Consider the following 27,819-nt stretch of genomic DNA (forward strand, 5'->3'; position numbering starts at 1 on the left):
GATCGCCCGCGCAGCTGCAGGGCGTGCAAAGGGAAAAAGCGGCACAAAATGTGGGAGTCGGGTGGTACACCTCGGGCAGGCGCCCGGCATGCTGCATGGAAATGCCGCTGCCAGCACGCCTTCGCCTTAGACTTGCTGGTTTAGGCCCTGGCGCAAAGCATACGTTTCCAGACAGAACTGCAACTTGCGTCAATGTAGATGTGTATGTCAATGCAGATGTAGGCACATCGAGAAAGCAGTAAAGAAATACAAGTATTTGGTGGATTTTCAGTTATGATTTAAAAAGTTTTACACCTAGAAGCCTTGGAAAAAAAGCTGTACTTGGAACCATTCGTCTCCCTCAGCCCCAAACAGAATAATAATCCAATAAGCTGCATTAGATGGACTTTGCATTGCCAGCAACTGAAATACTGCGAGGATGTGATATACTCCAGATTGATTTCAACATGTAGAATCAATCAGAAATAAGCTGTCAGAGATGGGTATCTAGTTAGGAAAATTCAAGTGCAAAACTGCAATTAAAAATTGCCTTTCCATTGCTGGAAAGCCTTTTCATATTATGACACTGGACAGTAACCAAACCCTCCTCTTGAAAGTTAAAAATTCACTGCAATCATGAAACTATGAGAAAGGAAGAGCTGCTCAGCATATCACCTCTGGCTTGCTACCAAATTCTGAAGACATTACTGAGATCTATGGCTGCTCTTCCAGGGCAAGGCAAAGCAAAGCTGAGGTTGATGGCAAGCGGGCGTGTGGAGGTGAGGGCTGAAATCCATCCAGCAGAACCCAGAAAGGCAGAGCGAGCAGACATGGCAGGACAGAGCAGGCAGGAACTGCAGCAAGACGAACCAGGAACACGATTTTTGGTGTTACTGTGCCATGAAATGTGTGTCCGGGGAAGGCTGGTACTGGGTAGGAGCTTCTCATCATTAACGAATGTAAGACATTACTCATTATTACTACTGTCAGAAACTACAGCATCATCCGGGCAGTAGCAGCAGTATTTTCTGGATGAGAACACTCCATTTCTACCTCAAAGAATATCAATTCTTCCTTCACTACCCAGCCTTGTTTAGTGGATACTAGAGCTACTCCCAGCTACAAAGAAAATGCATCTTAAATAAATGGAGAAGAGAAAGGCAAATAAAGCATTTGATAATAAAATCTTGCAACCTGTAGTCTCTTATAAGGGGGAAAATAATCTCAACAGCTGGAAGGACACCTTGCCTTGCATCAAGGTCAGATCTTCCAAAGGAACTGAGGTCACAAGGTAGCACACAGATTGGCCCCAACCCAACCGGTATCCCAAAGAGTACCGTTCCCAATATGCTTTCTTCTACGCATCTCCAAGAGGAAAAGCGAATGCCAAAGCATAAACCCTTGTTATCAAATTACATGTGGATCCAACTACCAAATTAGTAATCTCTTAGCCTCTCATCAGCCTACCGCCCTGCTAAAGCACGAGGACCAAGGAAGACGGGAAATTAATAGATTGACTTGGGTGAAAAAGTAGTAGTGCTCCTCATCAGGAATTTACATTCCAGTGCTGTGGCACCTTCCCCTTCCAGGGCACTCGCAAAGAATGGAGAAAGGCAAGTTGTATTTTTTGTTTCATACGTTCATCACAACAGGAACATCACCCAGATCTAGACTAGGTCCAAGTAATAATCACTGTAATTAGCACTTCATTTATATAATTACCAGCAGACCCCATAACATTTTACAAAGGAGGTAATTACCCATATTTTACAGCTGAGAAAACATACAGTGCAGGTGAATAACTTAAAAGAAATCATCAGTAAATCTGTGGCACAGCCAGAGACTGCAATTATCCTTATTCCCAGCCAAGGCTCTCCCCAACAATCCATGCTGAATTCACTTCTGTCTTGTCGGAAGGAATCCAGAGAAAATAAACACAAACTGGAATTTCCAATGTCTAGAAGAGCTGAAAAGCAGACAAGCCAAACCTGAAGGAGAAATAAAAATACATTTTTATCACCGAACATTTTCACCCGAGGTTTGCAGCTAGGAGCGAAGGAAAGACAGGAGGACCCTAGCTCTAGCACATACAGAAAGCCAAATGCAGGGTTTTGATTGCTACAGGAGTTCTACTTCTGTAAGCAGAGTAAAAGCAGAAGCATAAGACCAAGTTGTGGAAGGCTGCCCAATGGCACTGGCTTACCCCTTCAGTGATCAAAGACCTTAATGCATTTTAAGAATTTAAAGATGAAAGCAATAGCAATAATTAAGGACTTTGCAAAACAATATATACACAGAGCAGCAAGCGGGGTGAGAAGCCTGGGAAATTCACCCCCAACCCCAGAGGAGAAACTCCCCAAGAAGCCGGCTGCCAGGGCACAGTCCTCCCACGGCCGCTGCTCCAACAGCGGGGTGTAACCGCCCGCAAGGCTGGAGCAGCACTCAGGCTTTCCTCCGAAAAGTGCGAACTCCCCTTCCCCTCCAAGCGCGAGAGCAACAGGATTCTCGCCTAGAAACCACCAGCCCTAAAACACAGTAGTCGGGGACGGCTGCCCATTTGTTAAGTTTACTGCATACAGACAGATTCTGTACAGAAATCTGTTTTCTCTCAGATACAGACTTTGGGGGGCAGAGGGGGAATCCGTCCGGTACACTTTTTCATCCTGCATGTTTGGATGAGTTTTATTATTAATAGGAAAAAACCTCAATGTTTGCTTGTGTTGACTGATACATCTGTTTTTCAAAGTAGACCAGACTGAAGTCAGCAATTTGTCTGTTGCCTGCGTGTATTTTATTAAATGAACAGTACATGCAGATGACTGATACACAAGTATGTCTGTTAGGTTGAATAAAGCAGATTAGGTTAATCCGACCCCAGCTGCATTACCTGAACTGCAAGACATGCAATGTTCTAAATCTAGTAAATGTGCCAAGTATTTCATTTCAGCCATTTAGCCTTATATTAAGGTTAGCATATAAAAGCATCCAGCAGCAGAAGATATTGCATGAATTTCAAAATTAAGACTTGTTTCAGGAGTGGATGTTATCAATATTCTGGCTTTGAGTAACAGAAAACCCTCATAAGCAGGAACAAATCTCTCAACAGAGTATTCTCTTAATATTTAAACAGACAAATGTTTTGCTTTGTCAACATTTCGCAGCATTTGTGTAGTTCTTTGATTAAGTGTTTGAAGAAAACATGTATTTTAGTTCCCGTTCAGTAAAAAACAAGCTTGGTAAAATGAATTAAGTTCCATCATCTCTTGCCATAAAATGGGCAATTGTTACTGATACGACCTACTGTCATCCGTACGCAGCAGAAACCCGAAAACAGACTTTAAGCTCGGGTAAATGGTAATGTTATTGCTGTGTTAACGAAGCAGCTTTTCTTAACTAATATTTACTGTTGTTTATACAGGAAACTGAGAACAATCCCTATCCTCCCTTTCCAAGGGCTCTACCTCCTCCTTCCTCAGCAGCTCTAGCACCCTGGAAGCCCAGGCAATAGCTAAACAGGCATAATCCATATTCATTACACTGATTTCTGTGAATAACCATCTGCATCTAACAGAATACTTGGAAAGATCATGAAAAAGATAGCATGCATCATCCTGTGTCACCCGAACATCTTGTGAAATATACCCAACCACTTCCATCGCTAAGAGCGCTTACCTTATGAAAAAGCGGCAGAATGGACATGACAAAGTATCTCCTGAAACAAAAAATTCTAGCCATCTTTTAACCTCATGTGTTTTTACATTACTGACTCCAATTCTCAACATCAGACATTTTTATTCCATCACTTTTTTTTTTTCCCTTGCCATTTGTTCTACCAGGAGGCAGCTGAAAGCCAGCCCTCTGCGCAGAGGAGGGAGATCCCCTTTGGTTTCCAGATGTCTAAATAAAGGTTTTTTTAAAAACTGCTTTCCTAGAAAGTCAAGGCATTCACGTCTAACTGCTGCCGATATAAAATATGTGTTACAAGGGAGAGAAAAATAGTCTTCAAGGAGTTTTCTTGAGGGAAATAAATATTTTTTCCACTGAGTTTTAAAAAACGCTGTTCTGAAGACTGGAGAAATAGCTTGAGATGATTTTGGAGGATCATACTTCTCAGGCTGACAGGCAGCATTAAAACCAGAGTAAAAGCCAAATCCTAGCTATCCAAAACACGCTCGATGTAGGAGCTGCAGCCTCGTATACCAGAATTGGTGACTCTAGGCCTACAAAAACTATTACAGCTAAAATTTGGAACAGGAGGGGAAAAGGAAAAAAGCACCCGAACGCTTCAAACACTGATGTAGGCTGTGATTGTCCATCGCGGCTCCTAACCACTGGGTCAAAGAGAAAAACATGTACATCAACACAGAGGAGATACTGGTCAGCAGAGTTTTGTGAATACTGTTTTTTGACTGCCACGTTATTTTAACAGGTGACTCTACAAACACAATGAAGGGCAGTTTAAAAACAGAGATCTTGCTGTTTAAGCCCAAGATCAGTGCTGGAAATACCACTTTCTCAAGCATGGATGCTAATTAAAAACAGAAGATGCTTCCTGAAACAGACTCTGGTGATGATGGTGCATCCCCGCTGCCCTGGGGTAAAACCTGCTGGGGCTCAACCCACCAAGCCCCGCAGAGGACTCACGGGTAAATAAGGCAGCTCAGGCTCAGCCCGTGGGTCAGCAGCACCCCCAGCAAACACTGCAGCGGAGCTGGCTGCAGCCTCTGTTTCTCTAGGGAAAACATCAGCAGGAGGGTTTTCAGATGGGCTTCGGGCTCCTCCAAAAGAGGCCAGACACGGGCAGCGGCCAGGTGAGGTCGGTGGAGCCGACTTGCAATATGTGAACAGCTCACTACAATTTTAATCTGTAGTTCTAATGAATGATATAAAGTTTTATAAGCATCAACAAGGCTCAGAGAAGACCTAAATCCATTTCAGTGCTCATTTAGCAGCTTCTTCTGTGTGCAATTAAAACTTCAGCATTAAATGTTACAGAATAAAATAATGAGACACTTAAAAAATAATCTGTGCTTCAGTGGGCCGTGCTCAGTAGATTTCGTATGATCGTTTACAAGATAAAAATAGAATCTGGCCAAAATCTGTGTCTCACACACCCGTACCCTTTCAACAGAAAAACAGAAAGAATCGGCTAGTAAACTTTGGGGGCTTTACTACCCCATGTACACACAATACTGCTTCTTTAAGCACATCCGTGCTTAAAGCACATCTCAAAGTGTTGATAACTTTCCTTTCGGCTTCAATGATAATGTAAAAAATAAATGTAAATTGAGTTTCAATTGAGATTTTCATTTTGGTCTAAAGCCTAATCTTTTATTAAAATAGCTATCAGTTTTAAGCTGGTGGTTAGGAAGAGTTATCTTCAGGACAGGGAACAACATTTTAACGATGAAGAATATTTCTTACTCATAAGAGTATCTTAAATGCTCCCATAACTACTTTGAGCTATCAAAATGTGACCGGGGGGTGGGTGGGTGGAGGGAAAACCACCAACAGCGTATGTTTTACTGACCAAAAGAACCGTAGAGAAATGCAAATTAAAACCAAAGATGTACAAAAATATCAAAATAAATTAGATTAAGTACTGGGAGAACACAGGTCAAAAAAGTAATGTACTATACAAGAAACATACACACAGTTAAACTTAAAAGAAGCAAAAACCAATGAGAATTACATACTTTATTTTTTTTTTTAACAACTGATATAATCTTTATTCAAGAAAAGCCAACATTACATATTTCCATAGGGGGAAAAAAAAAAAAAAAGACATTTGGGGAAGTCAAAGAACGCTACAGTTTAAAATGATGAAATGTTACAGCTCGCACACCAAAATTAAAAATGAAATGAAATTAAAAAAATGAAATGGTTACCAAAGTAATGCAGGTCAAAGGATCAAAGGTGAAGGGTCACACATTATTAAAAAGAAATCCAAAAGGGCGTCTGCATCAAGATCTCTGCAAAACAAAGGAGCTTCAGTGAGTAAAACTAATACCTTCCATGGAATCACATCAAAGCTCTCGCAATTCACACACAGCACACGGCAGTGCCCTCCGGCCGTCCTGCTCCCACCTGGGCACGCTGAAGCGTGAGGTGCCTGCTGCAGCAGACCCTCCTGCGGCCACGACCACCCTGGCTACGGAGATCCACTCCTGCTTCTAGCAGCTTTTTTTTTTTTTTTTTTTTTTTTTTTTTTTTTTTTTTTTTTTTTTTTTTTTTTTTTTTTTTTTTTTTTTTTTTTTTTTTTTTTTTTTTTTTTTTTTTTTTTTTTTTTTTTTTTTTTTTTTTTTTTTTTTTTTTTTTTTTTTTTTTTTTTTTTTTTTTTTTTTTTTTTTTTTTTTTTTTTTTTTTTTTTTTTTTTTTTTTTTTTTTTTTTTTTTTTTTTTTTTTTTTTTTTTTTTTTTTTTTTTTTTTTTTTTTTTTTTTTTTTTTTTTTTTTTTTTTTTTTTTTTTTTTTTTTTTTTTTTTTTTTTTTTTTTTTTTTTTTTTTTTTTTTTTTTTTTTTTTTTTTTTTTTTTTTTTTTTTTTTTTTTTTTTTTTTTTTTTTTTTTTTTTTTTTTTTTTTTTTTTTTTTTTTTTTTTTTTTTTTTTTTTTTTTTTTTTTTTTTTTTTTTTTTTTTTTTTTTTTTTTTTTTTTTTTTTTTTTTTTTTTTTTTTTTTTTTTTTTTTTTTTTTTTTTTTTTTTTTTTTTTTTTTTTTTTTTTTTTTTTTTTTTTTTTTTTTTTTTTTTTTTTTTTTTTTTTTTTTTTTTTTTTTTTTTTTTTTTTTTTTTTTTTTTTTTTTTTTTTTTTTTTTTTTTTTTTTTTTTTTTTTTTTTTTTTTTTTTTTTTTTTTTTTTTTTTTTTTTTTTTTTTTTTTTTTTTTTTTTTTTTTTTTTTTTTTTTTTTTTTTTTTTTTTTTTTTTTTTTTTTTTTTTTTTTTTTTTTTTTTTTTTTTTTTTTTTTTTTTTTTTTTTTTTTTTTTTTTTTTTTTTTTTTTTTTTTTTTTTTTTTTTTTTTTTTTTTTTTTTTTTTTTTAACCTCCCTGTAGATTGGCTTCTACAAGTCTTTCCATTTCCATATGGGTGCATTGGTTTCTTATTATACAAAATGTGTTTCAGAGCTCAGGATAAAAACCGGCACAGCTCAAGCGCTTGAGCTGCGATGCACAAAGCATGCAGTCCTGCTACAGCACTGACAGGTTACCTTCGTTAGGAGACTGCTGTTCAGGTAAGAACACAAATGGCTGTCAATACGACTTTTAGATCACCTGTTTTCAGAGTATTACATGCTCTTTTTCAAGAGTTTGCTTTATTCATTGTAACTGTGGAAATACAGTAATTATCGACACACGCACACTGAACTCCTCACATTATAACGTATCGGTTTAACACTACAATAAAAAAGTAATTCAAATGTGGTTACCAAGACAAAGGCCTCTCCTCCTGGAATTTCAATTACACAGAAGCTATAAAAAAAACCTTTGGTACCCATTTCCAAGCAAGATGCAGTCAATTATCTATACTAAATTTATGCAGAAAGCGTAATATTTACATCAGATAACTTTAGGAGAAAGACACCCCCCAAGTCCATTACATCCCTTTTCATTTCAGCGTCCCTCCCCTGCCTCCCTCTCCCCCTGTGTGGCAAGGGATTAAGTTTTGGGAGTCTTTAATCTGGACCAAAACAGCTTCAATGCTTGAAGCCAGGAAACAAACCCACCCCACAAAACTGTGTCTTCATAAGGCAAAGAAGCTACCAAGGATAGAAAATGACCATATTCAAAGCTGAAGTGTAGTGCAATGATCTAATTTGCCTACATGTTTTTCCAGAAAACACATCGCATCTTTCTGCATCACTCCTGCTTTATGTATATCGCAGTCAAGAACCCGCTGGAGAAAGCAGGAAGATCTGTATTTTTAAGCTCCCCTCATCGGCAGTGTCTGGCAAACTCTCCTGCTAAAGTTACTGCCACGTGTTGGAGTTACAACTAAGTTCTTGCCATTATTTCCAACATTTATCAATTCCAATTTCTGTGAATCGAAACAAAGAGTCAGCTTTTCCCCTGTTATTATTTCACCCATGTACTGAGGCTAGGTCCTTTAATTGCGATTTACACTACACATTTGTAAGACGACCTCATTTTGGAGGAAAGCGATTTGAAAACCAAGCAACTTCGAAATAATTCATCAACAAAGACACAGATTTGCAGTGACTCAGCAGCTAATTAAGTCCGGACGGTATTAACACGAATCGTATTATCAGGAAGACCCCATACCTCAGGAATTCCTCCAAGGTGAGAGATGGGGTAGTGAACACAGTCACCCCGCAGGCAGCTGCCTGCGGCTGGACAAGGGCTGCCAAGCGCACGCAGCCCCGGTGCAGGTCCGTGCCACGGGTGCCGCATCCCCTAACACAAGCCTGAGGCTCCCTCCTGACTTCTCAGGTAATACAAAGTTTGCATAAAGATGAGTTTTCAGTAACTGCAAGAACATTTTACCCGTGGGATGGCGACTGACTTGCAGCTGGAGCCAAACTGGAGTTAAACCAGAGACTGGAGTTAAAGCGGAGTTAAATGCGGGGCAGACCTGGAAAGCACACCACCTCACCAGCATTTTGCTAACTCCACTCTGCTGTCTGCTGGTCAGCAAATAGCTCCCTGCTCCTGTTTTTATGATCCACAGCCATGTTTGTAAACAACTGGGTATAGATGCCAATTTCAAAGGAATGAACACAAAGACCCTTTTTTAATTTCTGCCCCATTGCAACAGATTTCTCCTCTCTCCCACTCTCGCCCCAGCTACACTTTGTTCCCCCCAACGATCACTCCTTTTGCAGAAAAAGAATTGGCTTCACTCTTAGTGCTTTTTCTTAAGTACTACCCCTGCATAAATTTTTCGCTTTTATTGGCACTAATTTTTCCTTCATATATAATTTTTCTTTTTCCTCTAAATCCCTTGATTTTTCTCTTCAAAATGAAACAGCCACCCTTGGAAGTAGTGAACATGAGACTGAGAAGACAGGATTTCAATCACTTACAAAATGTAATATCCTCAGTTTCCATTCATTTGACAAGTGAACCAATTCATTTGTGTTTATATATGCCAGTCCCTGGCAGACAGACATTTAAATTGACTTCGTAAATTGACTTTGTCGTAACATTTTCCTTGTAAAATGCAGTACAAAGTACAACTCACATAACACACCAGTGAATATTTTACTCAGTGCTGGGCAAGCTGGAGACCCAAATACGTGATGCAGCGGTACCTACCACTACTGTCGGTGTTCCTGTAGATAAACAGCTAAATAATAATTAAATGCACTCTGCTGATTCTCTCACATTTGAAGAAGGGTTTACTTAACTGGTAACTCCAACTTTTTATTCCCCCTACACCGGATTCCACATTCTCTTTTGATACTATACTTCAGCGTAACCATGTACCATTAAAAAAGATGAGCCGCAACAGATGATACAGGTTAGGAAAAGCACACCAGGTTAATCCATTAGAGGAAATAATATTCCACCTTATTCTCCCACATTCCTAGAGCAATCTAGGGTACCTTTTTTTTTTGGTGTGTGTGTGTTAAGTATACACTAGAGAAAGGGTTCAGAGCCTGCTCTTACAGAGAAGAAGAGATGTCTGGACATGCATTTGTTGCTACTAAACGACGGCTGTCTACACAACACACTTTCAGCAGAAGAACCTGGAGGTGCCCAACGTGGCAAAAAAAACCCCAAACCCAAAGTCCCTTCCATCTAAAATAGTCACTTCAGGCTTGCTGGGAGGTTTCGTCCTTGTATCCAACTGTTCTCACCTGCTCTGATGCTCGGTGCAGCACAGAAACCAGTACGCCCATTTCCCGAACAACAGAACACAAGCAGCTGCATCTCTATGTACGGGAGTAGGAGGGCATTCACCATGAAGCTTGTGTATGAGGCACGGCCACACGAGTGCTCAAAACAAACTGGATGAATTCCACTCTAAACTAATTGCTAGAAAATTTCAAAATTTGTAAAAATATTCAGAGGTATGTTGATAGGTTACTAATGTCAAAAAGCCAGTGAGTTAAATACCATCAGCATTTTATACTTTGTGTGTAATATGCTAAAACTAATTATGAAGTAGTTTTTTTCTTTAGCTATCATTAAGTGTGAAAAAGTTAATTTAATTCATTCAATCGAATTCACTTGGAAAAAAAGCCAGGAGGGCAGTACGTTATCCAAAACAATACATCTCATCTGTTTGCTATGCTTTACAGGATTCAGTCTGGTCCCAGGACTCCGACACATTAACTGCACAGAACTGCAAAATCAGCCATTTTAAAAGACTTATCATTATACAATTACAACATCAGTCCTAACATTAACAACAGGGAAGGAAAAAAAGTCAGATTTTCCTAAAAGGAAGACGAGGAATCTCTCTCTAGTCGAGCATGAACAGCATAGCAGGTATTGCTGCTTTTGTTTAAAATTGCCAGGAACAGTAACCTTTCAGTTCTGCTAAATCACTGAGCCTGCTCACAACATTTACTAATTATGTAAACATGACCGAGAAACTGCAAAAGCAAAGCCAGTAGCAGATTTTCTGCTTTGTACATTAAGCAAAGCGCAGAATTTCATTAATTTCACAAAATAAACCCATAATGAAGTGCTTCTGTTCAAGAGAAATTTCTGTCTCGTTCACTGATCAGCCTTAAATCATAATCACACACGCAGCAAGAAAAGCCGCCCACATGTGCTAGACAGCATCAGTCAGGTGTACAAACAGTTTACTCCTGACTCCGCTCTAGTCAGGGTGTAGACGTTATTTCCTTTTGATTTCACTTTCAGAGCTTTTTCTTCTCCTTTTACAAAAGTGAGTTTTCTTACATTTCTGTTGCTGGCCAAGAGGATGGACACACTTTGGAACGCACAGTACCAATGGCTGGCAGAGCAAGCATCCAACTAGCTAGTGACAAACTCAGGTGGGACATGCCTTTCCCAGCTACAATGGCTAGCAGAAGACCACCACAGCTGAAACAAAGGACACGAGTCAACACCGACATTCGTGATTTTACAGATGCTCTGTCTGTTCTAGCACTTGACAGACATTTTGCCCTCAGCTAGGCACTCCCCTTCATTCACAAAACCTTACGTTAACTTGTTTCAGCCCCCAACTCAGCACAAACCTAAGGGCAACCCCACGTGCCAGACCAACGGTGGCAGGAGGAGATGCTATGTAGGAAGCGTGCACAAGCCAGACTGTGACCGCTTCCCCGCTACTCCTCCAGTGGAGGATCATCAGGCGGAACAGAAAGCAACAAAACTTCTAATAATAGCATTTGCCAATACCACCATAATATTTTATACTCCGTGATCACATAGGCAGCAGGCAATTAGTCAAAATTAAAATATTCTCATTGCTCTTGCAAGATCACAGAGCCGATGCAGACCATGAGGATGTTCCAGCTTTGTAAGCGCTCAGCCGGCTCTGGCTTCTGGAAACTGCGCTTCAGCAAAACACATCTGAATTAACTTAAGCTTAATGGAGAGCATTGAACAAAATACACTGAATAGCTTCACAGTCCTCAGGAAACTGCAATGAGCACTGTTGCTTTTCCAGCGAGTTTTGCCATCCTGATTGCATATCACAGATAGGATGCTGTGACCTGGACAGACACCCCTTCCTCGCTCTGACTCTGGTGATGACAAAAGCTGATCCCATACGCTTGCTCTCAACCCCATGAATTTATAACACATGAAGCTACTTTGGTAAATAAGGTATGAACTGGTACAGTAATGCAGCAAAGTGTTACAATACACCATACCACCCAGGGCAGCCTTAAAACAAATAGGTGTTTTACGTTTTCAGACATAAGAGTTAATTCTAGAAGGCACTTAAAAGCATCTAAAAAAAAAAGTAGTAGTATGTCATACTGCTCGGTCTTCACCCAGAGTGGTACTTTGATGAACAAACTTGTGATGACAGGAGCCGTGCCGGTAACTGGCTGCCTGACACCTATCTGCCAGGGGGCTGAGGGGGAACTGGAGTAGCAGGTGGCAGGCGACGTATCGCTTTCACCTACTCCTTGCTAGCGTTTCATAGCATAATAGCCAGCCCAAACGCTTGAGACTCGCTTCCCAAAACAGTCTGGGTCCCTTACGTCCCTCAGGCAATTCTCCAAACCTTCAAGATCTTCTCTGCGCTTTAGAGAAAAGATGGGAAATAACTCGATGTCAAGCAGAAGAGGAGAATGTCACTGTCGTGCAAGCGAAGCAAAAATGCAAGACCACATCGGAGATGTCAGTGAGCACGCACCTCAAGGTCCCCCACACAGCATCAAAGATTCTCCTCCTATGTTAAATAATATTCAAATACAGAGTTTTGTAATTGCACTTATTTGCATACTACCAAGCAATACCTAAGCCTGAAATTTGTAAAAAGTTGGTGCTAGATATCACATTGGAAAACAGGGCATTTCTGCCTTGCCCCTCAAGAAAAGCCTAAGCACACGAAGCAATTACTACTGTTTTTCTCTACCGTGGAAATTCTGGGCTTCTCCCAGCAGAGAATGTAAATATAGAATACTGTCAGAAACAAAAGCCCTAGGTAGCATTTTACATTTCCGATGTTTAACTTTTTCTTCTTTCCCATACTGTGTCATTAAGTGTTTACAAGGATGATTAATGACTGCGGCTGCCAACTCCATTAATGAAAGGCATCTCTGCTCAAAGCTGCAATCCTGCTTTTGGCAAGCACTGTGCAGAGACAAGGTTACTCCGGCACCCTTGAGCCCCTGCACCCATCCGTACTGCTGAGAGCACAGCAGCCCGGGAAGCTCCCAGTTCCCAGATAACCTGGTCACTTGACAGAAAGTAGCAGGACGCGTTTCCTACGGACAAAGTCTCTGGCTGCCCAAAGTGATTAGCGGTTAATGAGCTGGCGACCTTTGCCACCTCTATTAGGGGACGAGGCATGAGGGGGATGCCGACAGACCCGGGCAAAGCAGAAGCTCAGCCAAGCACCCAGAGGGACCCGCAGATGCCCACTCTGCATAGCAGTGCTTTGGGAGCATCAGCCCCGCACCCTATGGAAGGGACCTGAGACCCAGCGCTCCCGAAACCCGCGTTTGGTGTGCACCGCGAGCATGCCAAGCAAGCTACAAGCAGCACCATGCCATGGGAAGTCTCTGCCCCATCCGCTCTGTTGTGGTTTAACCCAGCAGGCAACTAAACAGCACACGGCCGCTTGCTCACTCCCCACTCCCAGTGGGATGGGGGAGAGAATCACCGGGGGGGGGAAGTAAAATTTGTGGGTTGAGATAAAGACAGTTTAATAGGACAGAAAAGGAAGGGAAAATAATAATAATAATAATAATAATAATAATAATAATAACAACAATAACAATAATAGAATATAGAAAATAGGTGATGCACAGTGCAACTGCTCACCACCCGCCGACGGATGCCCAGCCAGTCCCTGAGCAGCAGTCGCTGCCCCCCCGGCCAACTCCCCCCAGTTTATATACTGAGCATGATGTCGTATGGTATAGAATAGCCCTTCTGCCGGTTTGGGTCAGCTGTCCTGGCTGTGCCCCCTCCCAGCTTGTAGCTGGCATGTCGCTGGCAGGGCATGAGAAGCTGAAAAGTCCTTGACTGGTGTGAGCACTGCTCAGCAACAGCTAAGACATCCATGTGTCATCACATTAGTCTCATTCCAAATCCAAAACACAGCACTGTACCAGCTACTAGGAAGAAAATTAACTCTGTCCCAGCCGAAACCAGGACAGCTCACTAAAAACAGAACCAGATATGTATTACACAGACACTAAAACGGTTCAAAAAGAATGACAATTAAAACCTAAGAGCAAGGAACTCTCTCACATGCACAGAGCATTGCAGAATTTTCTGGCAATTAACTGATTTGTCCTAACATGAGAAATCCTATGAAAATCCCCTTTCTATCCTCCCCCACAGCAAGGAAAATAAGCATACACACACTTTCACAGGCATCTCAAAAAATGTAAATCTGTAATTAAATTGCTTGGCTAAACTTATGATTTTGTATCTCTGGTAAAAAAAAATTGAATTAGAAGGAACACTTCCTTCACTAGGAAATATAAAACCACTATAAACTTGATTTAAGATGAGATGACATCTTGATATGGAAATACATTTCCATCAAACATTTCAGTTAAAACTGCATAATCTGACAGAAAGCAAACATCTCAATAACGTGTTCTAAGCATTTTTAAATGCTCCATTTCTCTTGCTGCTCATAGCATTATTTTACTAAGTGTAAAGTCAACCACAACCTATTCGGCTCTCAAAGGCTATCATTTCTCCATCCCAATTACCCAATCCAGAGCAACTATGACCATTATCCTCAATCTGCAGATGAAAACGCTCAGAAAAAGTTATTTGCGGCGTTCCCATGGCGATGCCCCGGTAGAGGAAAGAACAAGCCCCAACCGCTCCCTGACCTCTGCCTTCAGCGTCAGCAGCGTCGCATTTGCAGATGCAAGGGAACCATCAGCAGACCGAGGCTACGCACCCGCGCACAGCCCGTGCCCTTTACCCTGCCTGCAGCCCCACTGGCTGCAAACACCTTTGCAACTTTATTTCTAGGACACGCAGGGTACAAGGGCCACGTTTAAGTTTCCTTGAAATATCCCCATACAAAGGAGCAGAAAAAGCAATGCTTGAGGGTTTCGGGAAGTTGCCAGGTCGTAGATGGGTTAGGAGGACCGGCCCTGGCCGCCCCTCGGGATGCGTCCCACACCACATCCCACAGCGATTCCCACTGCGCTCGCACTCTAGAGAACTCCACGGCGAGACCGGACATCCGTGAGTTTGTCCAAACACATGCGAGTTTGAGGGAGGACAGCAATGCCACAGACATATTCAGATCTGTAAGTTACTTTACGCGTTTTATTTCTCTTATATCTTTTAACAAACCTGCCTATCGGTGAGGCACCTTGCAAGCAGTACCAGTGATTTTGAAATTAACACAGATTCTGGAAGTGCCACTGTATAAAATACATCTTTTTCTTCTATATTTTACAACTCGTGCCTTCACCAGCATAGGCAGAACACCTGTGTACTCAGATGAAAAAATATATTTCCTTAGGAATTACTCCGAAATGTAGTCCAACATTATTATTCAATTATACCCTAAGAAAAATCCAAGTTTTGTAACAGTGAACAGAATTAAACTTCCAGGTTGGGGGTGGGGAGGAAAATAAAATCTGTAAGCTAAGCTCCCTCCTCCCCCGTAACTAACACAAATTTTCCAAGACTTCATCTAGGCATAAGATTCTGCCCTTTTCTTTTTCTTTTTCCTCCAAGCTAACAAGGCCAAAAATCTCTGGCCACAAGAAAAGCTCTTCCTTTTAAATAATGCAATAGGGAAACTGCAACCGACACACCACATACACTGGCACAGACAGCATCACTAATAACCCACGTACAGAACCAGGTCCTTGTCCCTGCTGCATGGCAGCCACAGTGACAGATTTTGGAGGAAAGAGAGATACAAATGAGTGTGACAAACTTGACATTCAAAAAGACAGAAGTGGGTTCGTTTTAGTTTTTTAACATACTAGCTGATGATTTGTGATTATTAGCAAACAATCCACCTAGAATTAAGGCATGAGGCAAACCTACACCAACAATATGCTGGCAAGCACCATCAAAACCGTTCACTTTCCCCCTCTCCAGAATGCTGACAAGTCCTTCAGAAGGAAGGCTACACTCCCAAATTTTTCTTCTAGCCTAATACACTTTGCAAGCACCTACGCTTTCCCATTTGCATCATGCTTATGAATAATAAAGGTTTTCAGCTATATGATTAACTTCGTTTGCCACATTCTGTACCCTGGGAGGCTACACACACCAAACATTGTTCAAAAAGAAAAGCTGGAAGCCTGCGTGTGTAAATGCATACACAAGACTCTCAACTAGGGACAACAGAAATACTAGAGAAAGGTGACTAAAAACCAACAAGCTGTTACCAATAACAAGAAGGAGCATCATTCTGGCACAAACCTGTGCACAGAGCTTTCTTTCTCAACTGTCTTTGTCAAAACATCATCTTTTAGAGCCACTGGAATTGCTATTACTCCATGCCCCGTTCCCATTAATATAAACGCTATCGCAGAATGAATTGCAACCCACATTTTCTACAATTTACATTTCAATTCGAATGACCCAAGAAAAAAACTTCTACACGAAAAGAGCCAATGCCAGCAACTCCCCGAAAGACACGATTAATTCTGTCACAGTACTTAATATGTTAAAAATAGATACTTGACTTTAATTTTCAGACAAAAGAAGGAGGGGTGTGTGTGAAGGACTCCAACTTTGAAAAATACACACGTGAACTGATCCATATTTGATTCCGCGCTCAGCTTGCCACTTGCAGTTGTTAAACTCGTGAGTACAGTTTTTGTTAGCACGTTTAGATGTTACAAATGATTGATTAGAGGGACAAGAACAGTTAGCTTGCAACAGGCATATAACTAACTGGAGTTCTACGGTAATTTCTCAGGGTTGATTGCTTCTATTATTAAATCATTCCCACAAATATGGCAAAGGTACTGTAAGACAATGCTACTAAAAACTAAAACTATACTGTGGATATTGCCATGTAACTTCCAGCCTTGCTGCCCAGAAGGAATACAGGCAAGGGATCGTAGACCTGTTTGGATTGTTCTTCAACTTTACCTTGGCCCACCAGACACCCGAATTTTAAAAACGTCTGTTTCACGTCAATGAATCCAACCATGATGCGTTAACAGGACATATGCAGACCAGCACATTCAGAGTAACCGGATTCTTTGTGTCCCCTGTCCTTAACGAGATTTCTCAGACAGGAGTAAGCTAGTTATTTCTCAGGACGCTGGCAGGAAAGAACATGCACTGTTTTTTTGTTTGGAAGTCTTTACACACAGTAAGATAACATTTTGTTTAACATGGTACCAAAACACCTATCTAATTTTAAGCGATTTTGAAACATGTCAATAAGATGATACACTATCTGACTCTTTGAGACAAGTAACATGCACACACACAAGCAATAGACTCCTACTATACTAGTAGTCAGCTTCCACATTTGCCTTCAAGTCTAGTTTAAAGCTCACTTTCAACATGTAATAGGACTTCATTATTTAAACAACAGGTTCCAGAGCCAGGGAATTTATATTCTGTAACTTACATGGCATGTTCTCAAATAATAATCCATAAGCTTATATGGATAATATAATAATCATGATAAATGATAAATAATAATATGATATATATTATATATGATAAATAATAATCAAGTAAGCTGTATGTTTAAGAATAAATAAGAGATTTAACTACCTCATTAGTGTTCCAGCGGTGCCTCTCTTTCGGTAAACTTGAACATTTTGGTAGACATTCAAGCAGCTTCTTCGGTAAAAAGATTTTTACATGACTGCCGTTGCTGTTCCCATGATCATCTAGAAAGAAGAGGAGACACGTGATGTATACACAGGAGAATAGGTGGTTTCCACTAGGAGACCCTAGCTGCGACAAGACTTGGAAACCCACCAGTTCACTTGTCAAAGAGCAGGCAATTTGTCATTGCAAAGAAGTACCCAGCTTTCTGTTGAAATTGCACCTTTATTTCAGAAATATAAATTCAGTTTAATTCCTTGTGGTTGCAAAGTTTGAGAAGAGCTTTGACAATTTGTGCACGAGGACCCTGTGTGTGTGCTTACTTGTGTCTATTTTAGCTTATTATTTCCCTCAGTGACAAATTTTACAAGCAATAGCGACAAAACGTTATAGAAGCTGTGACCACAGCGGTATGACCTGCCAGGAAAGCCGTAAAGGAAGTTCACACTTGACAGGATTTGCAAGTAAATAAGCACAGAGCCCCAGTACCTGCTATAATTTTGTCAAGCTGCAGCAGAAATGCAACCCAAGGTCTATTAGTTCATTTAAAACTAAAATGCGCTGTACCTGATTAAAAACAGGTTACTGTTCTTTCCACGGACAGCTCAAAAAGTGAATGTAGTTCCTCAACAGGAGAGTGAGGCAGAGGGATGGAAATCTTCCTACCTCACCATACCTGGGGGTCTCAAAAGCAGAAATACTGAAGAATACAGAACTATTCTTTTTTGTTGCTGAACATGTAGAAGGTGCACTGATCCCCCTTGAAAAACAAAGAGATCCAAAAACCCCAAAAGCCCAACAACAGCCCGCAGAAGTCCCAGAAGCATTAACTTGATTATGTCTCTCTATCACCCCTCTAACACCACCTAAAGAATCAGAGCATCCACGAACTGTGCATGTTTAGAGACCAAATCAGTCCCCGCAGAAAAGGGAACCGGAGCAGCAGGATAAGACGGCCCAGCTACAGCACAGGAATTTTACTAGTTCTCCTTCTAAAACCCCCCATTTCTGCCTTCTTCCACTATTCTCACGCTTTGCATGACAGATACTGGGCAGCGGTATACAAGAAGTACACTTGTTCCCTGGCATTTTACCCTACAAAATTAATTTATAGTCATTTCCCGTTTGGAAGTTTAGGGAAAAAGGATATTAACTTTTTCCTCTTACACATCTGATCATTTTATGTCATTAAACAGATGCCAGCATCATGATAAAACTCCTCTGTAATTACGTACAGTACAGAAATTTCCCGTGACCCGCAGCAAACCAGAGCGAACCCGTCCCGCAATCATTTTAGAAAGCGGGCGAAGAGCGCAAACCAGCAGCTAGACAGCCCTAGTATTTTTAAAGCTTGATTATACTCTTGGATGTGTCAAGTTCAACAATATACATGCTGTTAAATCAACTACTCGTGCAAGCACAGCAGATGAGTTTACAAGATAAGCAGCGATGTGTATGATAAACGTGAGCTGCTCTATAATTTATGAGCCCTGTGCGCTCCCTGAGCTATTGGGAACTTTACTGTACAACTGCGTTAAGACTAAATCAACAGGGTTGCCAGTTTTGTACTTCTTCCTGGGCGAATGAGCAGTTGGACAGTATTGATCTTTGCCTAACTGATAAAGAAATTGGGAAGAAGGTTCTCTTGATTATTTTTTTTATACCATTCCAGGATTTCTAGCTTGACATTGAATATCTCAGACCTTTACTCCACAGGGCTTTTTGGCCACATCTTTTTCCCAATGTTCTGCATGTGTGACCGTCACCTTTGTTATTTCCCACCACCCCTGGCCGCTCAAAGCTTCACAAACACACACATCGTGACACTTGGGGTTATCCACAAAGACACCAACTTGCTTGGGGCAAAGAACGGGGCCGGGCAGGGCCCCGCCGCAACGGCAGCCCCCAGCCATTCCCACCTGTATTTTCAGATCCGCCATCCGATATAGCCGGTACCTACTTAACATTCCCTACATTAATTTTATACCATTTTCATTTCTCATTCAAAATATTGCATTGCACTACATTCAATTCATTAGGGCGGCAAAGTATTTTACAGCACACATTATTGCTTTTATCAGCCAAACTACATCCCCAGTTACATCTCATCAGCTTATTTTCCATGGGCACATTTTAATTGACATTAATTGTATTCCTTCCCCTTACCTCCGTATCAGTCAAGTCCTCTATCATTCATTCCATTATTTTGCAGGGCTGGCAGACCTCTAATTATTCAGCTCGTTTCATTAACTTTCTTCCACTGTCATCAATTATCAGTATTATTAATCCAGAAAGTGCCTATGGATAATAGATCCCTTAAAAATGTTTTGGTAGAAGTTACCAGAACTTGCTAACACTAAACCTTCCAACTCCTGTTGTTAGCATCTCATACCTTTGTGCTATTATGGGAATGGAAGGTCATTTTCATCATCCTGTAGTGTGACACATCTCATGTATGCTTCCCTTTTCTGCGTTTAGCAACGACATTTCTTCATTCCAAAAAATCCCCAATGTGGAAAACAACTGCCACCCGCCTCGATCTGACAGGCTTTTTGTCAAAGAATCCTCTAGCCGTGTCGTCAGAATGATGCACAATAATCACGTTATGGGAAGTGAATCCTAAATTCAATGACCTCTAAAACAGGTTTGACCTTGGCAAAGGATGAAGTCGGCCAACCAGCTATGAAGATTGAGAACAAGAAAGTGCCTCGCCCCAAACGATGCACACATGCTTGCTTTAAAACTTGCTTCCCCGCCCAATGGAATCATTCATGACATATTCCCAAACGGAGGAAAGTCCATGCAGATAAAATGAGGAAGGTGGGCAGAGAAGAGGAGGATTGCTCTCCCAGGCACACTAACAGTGCTGGCAAACCTTGGTCACCCCTGGACCTCCGCTCCGTGATTCAGCTTCCTTCATAAAGCCTTTGCCACCAGCAGATCCCCAAGCATCACACAGGATCCGTCATCCCCACCTACAGACTGGCTACCAAGAGTCCGCATTCCCCAAAATGAACTATCGCTTTGCTACTCACATTCTTCACAACTAATCACAAACCTTCCAACTAGAACATGTAAATCTTTAGGGATGTGGAGCAAAAAAAGAAGTGGTTGTCCTTTGGTTTGAATCAAATCTGTCATTTCTAGTCAACCTGACGTACCCACTCACCTACCAGATAGTCTTCTGATAAAGTCAGAGGAATAAGAATCAACACTGCTCAGCATCCATGCCCAACTTACAGAGCAACCAGCACGTTCCACAGGGAATATTTTACATTTATTTAGAACTAAAATTTCCTCTGTCGTTAAAAAAAGGAGCTGCAATTTCACAATGCTTATTTGATTTTTCTGTGCAAATCCAGGCCAGATTTGTACTTGAACTTTCTTCCTGGTATTATTTTTGCTATGGGTGCGACTTATGACATTGTGATCTGCAAACCCATCCAGTGTCAATAAAAAGTGCTTTTGCAAGCAAAGCTGCACTTGCACAAGGAGGATTTGCCAGTAAAGCTGTATTGACATGGGCTTTTTTTTAGTGCAAAGCTGGCCACAGCTCAAAAATGCTTCCCAAGGCATGCACAGCCAATTCTGAAAACTACAAGGAAGCTGTATACTAAAGCATAGCAGGCTATAATGTATCTTGTTATAATTCAGTATGAAAATCCAAAATTTAAGTTCCATTAGCAATCTTCAAGATTCCTTATTAGCAAACCAGAAACTCGTGTAAGATTAAGAAAGTACAACTATTATAAAGTTTGTGGAAAGTGCCATATTAATTATACCACATAAACCCTTCACAATTTTCTGGGTTTCTTCATGCTCCTTGCACTTTATCCTCCCAAGGGATGCAACATGGGCCATAAAACTTTAAAGTGCACAACAGCAAATCACACAGTGAGTCTATGCTCTACCCCCGCTCGCCAAACATTCCCGCCTCCCCCTTTTTTTATTTCTTTAACTGGTTCTTGTATCTTCTGTGATCCAGGAGGTAAATTTAGACCTTCAGACCATTTCACTACCACTGTTTATCAATATAACGTGTAATTGGAGAATACAGAAGTGGCTGAATAGGTGTTGATCAACTGCTGATTTGCAGACAGTTCTATACTGGAAATAAAGAATAAGCCTATAAAATCTCAAACGTAAGTTTCATAAACCCATTATGATGAAGTAATAACTTAGGGTTAGCCATCTTCTTAACTGCCTCACAAGAGAGGTAAAAGGTGTTTAAACATTACGAATGGGCAGTTTTGTATAAAACAAACAGCTAAAATCACAACGTAATTATTAGCTACTCAAATGGAACGGGAGGGCGTCAAGTTAACCATGATGCCACTCACCACACTGCTGCTTAAGCAGCGGAACCGAGTAAATACAGTTCAGAAGTGGTGCCCATACGAACACAGTAAGCTTAGGCTACCTGAAGCCATCCAGTCTTTGGCGTAATGGCAGTATTAACCCATGCACCAGTCCTCCTCGCATGGAAAATAATGACCGTGTGCCTTATTTAAGACAGCTCAGTAGTGACTACGTCAATACCCAAAGCAAAAGTGCCAACTCCATTGTCCTTCCATTGGAGTTGTGGTTCTTAACCCTATTGGCTTTTCTGAAAACCTTCCCCTTTGCAAACAGCTACTCTTCCAATAACTCACTTTTCGAAAGATGATATACAGAGACAGACAAAAATGAAAGTCGAGATATCTAGATTTAGTCAAAAAAAATTCCTTTTTTTTTTTTTTTTTTTTTTTTTTTTTTTTTTTTTTTTTTTTTTTTTTTTTTTTTTTTTTTTTTACATATTTATATTTCCCATATATTTCCCACGTATTGACTTGGCTCTGCTAGGTCCTGGGCTGTGGGTGTGGGTATGAAGTCCCCTTGAAGTCCTACATTCTTTCACTTGCTGACCTCTGGACACAGACAAAACCGCTAAATTCAATCTGGCAGAATGAAATGCAAAGCATTATCCCTGATCCAAACAGCTGAAGGACTGGCATGCTACTCCTCATAGTTAAACTTCATTCCTGGCATTTTCAATCAGTAAACAAGTAGCAATATAAGCAAACCCAACAGCTTTTGGTCTGTTTTCTAGAAATATTTGGACGATTACAGTTGTAAATCTCTTGGCAACAAAAGCAGATTTCTAAATATCAATAGAGGGTGGCTAAGATAAGATAACCAGGTCCAGCTCTCCGGCGCTGCTTTCCCAGCAAGGTTCCACTGGATGCCAGCACTCGGCTCAGATGCTGGCCAAGCAAAGGCGTTCCTGATCCTTCACTGTGAAGGATGCGGGCAGCCCCAGAAGCAGCCGGGGGGCTGAGAGGAGGACGCAAGGAAAGAGTAAACAGTTTGGGCAAAGGTAAAAAACGTGAAATAGGAGCAAGAGAGGACAACACACAAACCAGCACGCATGCAGCTGCAACTGCTGCCTGCGGGTAAAACGGGAGGAGCGAGGAAAAACAAAAAGGATGAGGAGAAAATCATAGGAATGGTGGTAGTATCAAGGATGATCAACCAAATAATTCTCCCCTAGGAAGTTATTCAATGTAGCCTAGTTTCTTGGAATATTTGTGGTAAATACTTTGTTGCTACGACAAGCTCTACAAACCATGCTAAAACTGTAAGAAATACAAATATAGCTAAAACTCTGCTGTTGCGTATTATCGACCCAGTTCTCCCCACCAATAATGTGCTACTTTTAAGTTATTTTATCCTTTTCACAGAGCAGAAAGTTTCTTGATGTTTTATAACTGAATTCAATTTAAACAACACAGTTACGTAAAACTGCAAATGGTGCGTTTTGGGGAAGAGTTGATAGGGCAATTCTTCTTAATGAAAGCCTACGCACTGGTTGAGAAGGTCTGGTTTACACAATTAGATATTTATTTCTTATGCTGTACATTTATCACTGTGCTCAGCACTTACGAGTCCACTTCCCCCAACCAACAGAACTGGCTTCTCTATTTCACAGGCTCCTCTCTTCCTCTCCCACCTTAGCAGGCGGCTTAAAGCACCCTGCTAACCATACAAGACAGGAGAATTTGGTTAAATTCAGAAGGTACACAGAAGTAGCTATTTTAGAAGCAATCTTAGGAGCACTAAAACAGTACAGTCGCTTCAACTTTTTCCTGCAGCTCCTAAGTGTGTTCAAGCATGACTTTCACCGTGTTGCTTTTAAATATGACAAGCGCAACGGAATGATTAGACCGTTGCTCACTGTCGCCAACAATTCATTTGTTTTAGACCTGTCATCAAGTCCTTCATCCCCTGGTTTTCACTAAAATTACATCATCAAATTCAACTGCAATGAAACTAAGGAGAGATGGATATTATTAGCCAAGCCCAGCAAAAATAAACCACCCATTTCTACAGCTTTCAGTGGTACAAACGTTCTCAACACTGCAGCAAATTTTCCAGAAGTCCCAAAGTATTGGCTAAGGCTAGTGAAATTACGTATTCTGAGCCGATGCACTGACAGCCACCAGCCACGGGTATTTTTACTTTTTGTTTGGGTTTTTTTTGTTTGTTTTTTTTTTTAAACTATGAACAGCTTGAGTTTGGAAATCTACCTGGAGAGCTGGCAGGAAAAGAACATTAAAAGCCCTTGAACCGAAGATGCGACAAGAGCAGGAGAAGGACACTGAGCTCTCCATTCCCAGGGATAATGGGAATTTGCTCTTGCTCACCCAGTGACGTAACCACTCCTCTGCATGAAGCCACACCTTCAGCATCGCCCCAGGAAGAGGGCAGGTGCTGCACCCCAAAAAACTGGGGTTAAGACAGACGCCAGCACCCGCAGGCATACTTGCCTTTCAAAACCCACAGGGTTTAAACCAGGGTAAACACAACACAGGGCTGAAGGGGCGCAGGAAGCCACAGAAGGTGGAAACAGGACACGAAGCGAGGGGAAAAAACTAAAAAGAAAAAACTCAGCAAGGTGTGGAAGAGGAAGCCAGGAAACACTGAAGATGCAAGAAGCTGCTGGAAGCACTGCATTTTAATTAACCGGCACTGTATTCCACAACACACTCTACCAGCCTCATTTCACTCCATGGAAAGGTTTGAGTTTGTTGGGGTTTTTTTCCCCTGCAGACATATTTGGTTTACTGAAGCAGAGACAGAAGGGACACTAAAAAAGGAAGGTCACATTCCAGCTCCCTCTTTCTGAAGGCTGCCTGGACAGAGAGGTAGCATAGCTATTTCCCCTTCCTCCAATAACATATACCTTTCTAAGCAGGTCTTTAAAAGACTGCGTGTTTGAGAAGAGCCGTTTAAAAATATTAATAATGCAAAGTTAGCACCGAGTCTTGATCTTGAAAGACTTGAAATTTTAAAAACATTTTTTAACCTTACTTGTACATCATCCTTTCACCGTTTCCCGATACAGGAAATGAAATCTGAGTTACAACATCTGTAGGAAACCTTCCTACAGAATTAGTTTTAAAAACCCACACAAATAAATCAAAAAAACCCTTTGAGCCAAAGTGTTTGGGAAAACCACTAACAACAAGAGATGTGGAATTGCATGAAAAAAATGGAGTTTTAAACAAGCCCCATGCCTTACATGAGGAGTCTTGCATGTAAAACAGTTGTAATACCAGAAGTACTCAAAAAAATTGACCTCACACACATGTAGTTTCTGCTGTTTGGGAAAAGTGAATCGAGTCCACTCTCAAACTGTCCTGCTGGCTTACAGCCCTCTGAGCGGGTCTAGAAACTTCAGCAGAAGGCAGTTCGCTTCTATCTCTGACAACAGAAATTTTGGTAAAATCCCAACTGCTGAAATTCAGCAAAAATTCTGGGGCAATGAGCGGACTGAGCTGATCATCAAACCCTGCCTCTTCACCGTGACAGTCCAAATTTGGCAGGAAGGACAGCAGTACAGAGAGCACGGCACAAAATCCAATCCATCACGCTCACAATAAGCTCAGGTTTGTTTAAGTAATAAAACGTTATGCAACACTTCCGCAGAGGGAAGTAAATATTTGCTGTTCAACAACCAAATCAAGAACGTTTTGTTTTCAAAAGGTATGCTGCCCAAACAGTCTCTCAGCATTCAATAATATTTGGAGCTCTAACTTCCTTCTCGGTTGGTATCAACAACAAACCCAGAACAGCTGCCAAAATCCCTACCGCCATCCTCCCCCGGTATCCTCAGCTCACGTGGGAGTTACGGGGAGAAATTCCACCTCCTGCCTTTCCCACCTATTGACCCTGCCTGAATTAACAGACGTAAAATTCAACAACTGCATGTAACCGAACTTCATGGGCACGACAAATAAAAGCGCCCAGCTCCTGCGCCAGCTGCACGACGTACACACACAGGCACTACTGTGCTTTAAAGCTCTCTCTTTCAGATAGCTGTCCATGAGAACACACAGAAATCTAAAGAAAGGTTCTCTATGCGCACTCTTTCTGTTTTGAACTTATTAGAAAACTTTCTTTTTTTAATTTAAAGACGACCACCCACCCCGATCACGTTCGGAGGCCATTACAGCTGCCAAGATGGCACCTCCACGGGTCAGTCCTGCCATTTTGGTTCAGACACAAAAAACGCAGCAGAAACTACAAAAGCCCCTCTGCCGCAGGGATGGTAAGAGCTGTTCGGTCAACGAGCCCAACTTCGTCCTGCCTAAGGAAACCAGAAAAGAGGGAACTCACCCAAGTTTTCCAAGACGTGTAAATCTCTCCCGCAGCCAGGGAACAGCCTCATTTCAAACCCTCACCTACCGCCGATGTTTTTCTGCTGCTAGCTGGGCACGAGAAGCCTCCACCAAAACTTGACAGGGAAGCTCAAAAAGACCGGGCAGGTCTGCAGAGCTGTTCGTTGCTGTTCACGAGGGTTGCTTCTACTGAACCACTTTGGGCGGACGGAGCAGATAGCTCCCCAATAAAAGCAGCGCTTCTCCATGCAGCTGACCTGCTAGTTGCCGTTTACATTTAGTTTTTAAATATTCAAGTAACAAAAACCTAAAGCGACTTGTGTTCTCTCCTCCAGCATCTGTACTACCGGTGAAACACTTGTCTTGAATCACGCTTTAAAACGATTCCCATTTAAGTTTCTGACAGGCGGAGTTTAAGTTCAAGGAATGAACGGTTTATATCTTGCCTCCTTGAAAATATACCACAGAACTAGGTCAGCGCGGGGAGCTGCTCCGTGCGCTTACTACGAGAACAACACGGGTGCTGGTGCTGAGCCGAGCCACTGACGACTCTCCGCTCCCACCTCAGCGATGCTGCCCACGCTCTACACGGGTACAAAGCAGAGAACCAGCTTCTGACCAGCCAAGGGGAACGCTGGATTGCAACAGCGGGTGGGCGCGTTTAAACGCTGGGCACCAAAGTCGTTTCTCCAGCAGCTCCTGCACAGTACGAGAGCTGCTGCGGACCCACCTCCTCAGCAAGAACGCACTTCAACGGCCCACAAAAATTAGTTACCAGTACGGAACACGGTAAAAGTTGCATTGAATAACAAGCGTAAAGGCCAAGTTACCTTTCAAGTCAAGGAGCACGTCGATGGCACGTAGAGCCGTGGCCTCGTAGGAACGAGTATACTGAAACCCGTGCTTTAGGTAGAAAAAATGTCATCGTATGTTAGCACAGGAAGCTCGAAAAAAGAATCGAGCCCGAGCGTGCTTTGGTGACAACACTTTCATCCACTAAAGAACTGAAACTTCACAATTTGAGCTACGAAGCCCAGACAGACGCTAATTCTCTTCTCACTTACACCCCTGTTAACCAGCTGGCATTTGACTACTTCAGTAGAGTTAATCATTTACTTCAACGCAAATGAGAAAAGAATGAAGCCTGGCGTTTTCCAGACCACAGGAAAGACGGAACTAATGAATTTGGGAGCATCAAAGAGATTAATAAAAGATGAAGCTGACAACACTCATAATCACCGCTACCGCTTAAAATTCACATTTTTGCAGAGCACTCAGCCTTCATCATGCTGGACAAGGTGCGGGCAAAAGGAAACCAAAGGCGGCCATGCCTGCAGAGGCTCTACAACTACTAAACTGCAAGAAAGAACCGAAAAAAAAGATATTCCCAAAGCACTTTGAGCAAAAATCCAGACGAAGAGGTGGACTAACAACCCTTGTATCCTTAGAAGGGGTTTCCCCGTAAAGACTGCAAATGGGTTAAAAGCCAGGAAGTACGTTCGCTGTAGCGGATTAAGGAAAAAAACCCGTATTAGCCAGATTAAACAGTTACTCGAGATGCCCAACTACAACCGGATGAATTCATGAGGTATTAGTAAATTTACCCAGTTTTAGTTATGCAACCGGTCAGTTGCGGGATGTAAGCCATCCACCACCCTCTTTCCTCCCGCCCCTATAAAATGGAGGCCCTGACACCAGGTACCGGCCGTGTTGCGCAACACCACGCCAAGCGAGGCCGCGGCTGAGCGCCGCCGGCCGCCCCGGCACCCCCCGGCCCCCCGGGCGC

General features: G+C 41.5%; 1 protein-coding gene across 1 annotated transcript in view; it reads right to left on the minus strand.

Annotated features, from left to right (window-relative positions):
• Positions 1–27,819, minus strand: part of CAMTA1 (calmodulin binding transcription activator 1) — a 336,801-nt gene that overhangs the window by 285,356 nt on the left and 23,626 nt on the right. Inside the window, exon 3 of the mRNA XM_009333436.1 lies at positions 17,317–17,435. Coding sequence (XP_009331711.1) covers positions 17,317–17,435 — 119 coding nt within the window. The remainder of the gene's footprint in view (positions 1–17,316; positions 17,436–27,819) is intronic.

This window comes from Pygoscelis adeliae, unplaced genomic scaffold (assembly GCF_000699105.1).
Source record: "Pygoscelis adeliae isolate BGI_AS28 unplaced genomic scaffold, ASM69910v1 Scaffold370, whole genome shotgun sequence".
Classification (NCBI taxonomy): Eukaryota; Metazoa; Chordata; class Aves; order Sphenisciformes; family Spheniscidae; genus Pygoscelis; species Pygoscelis adeliae.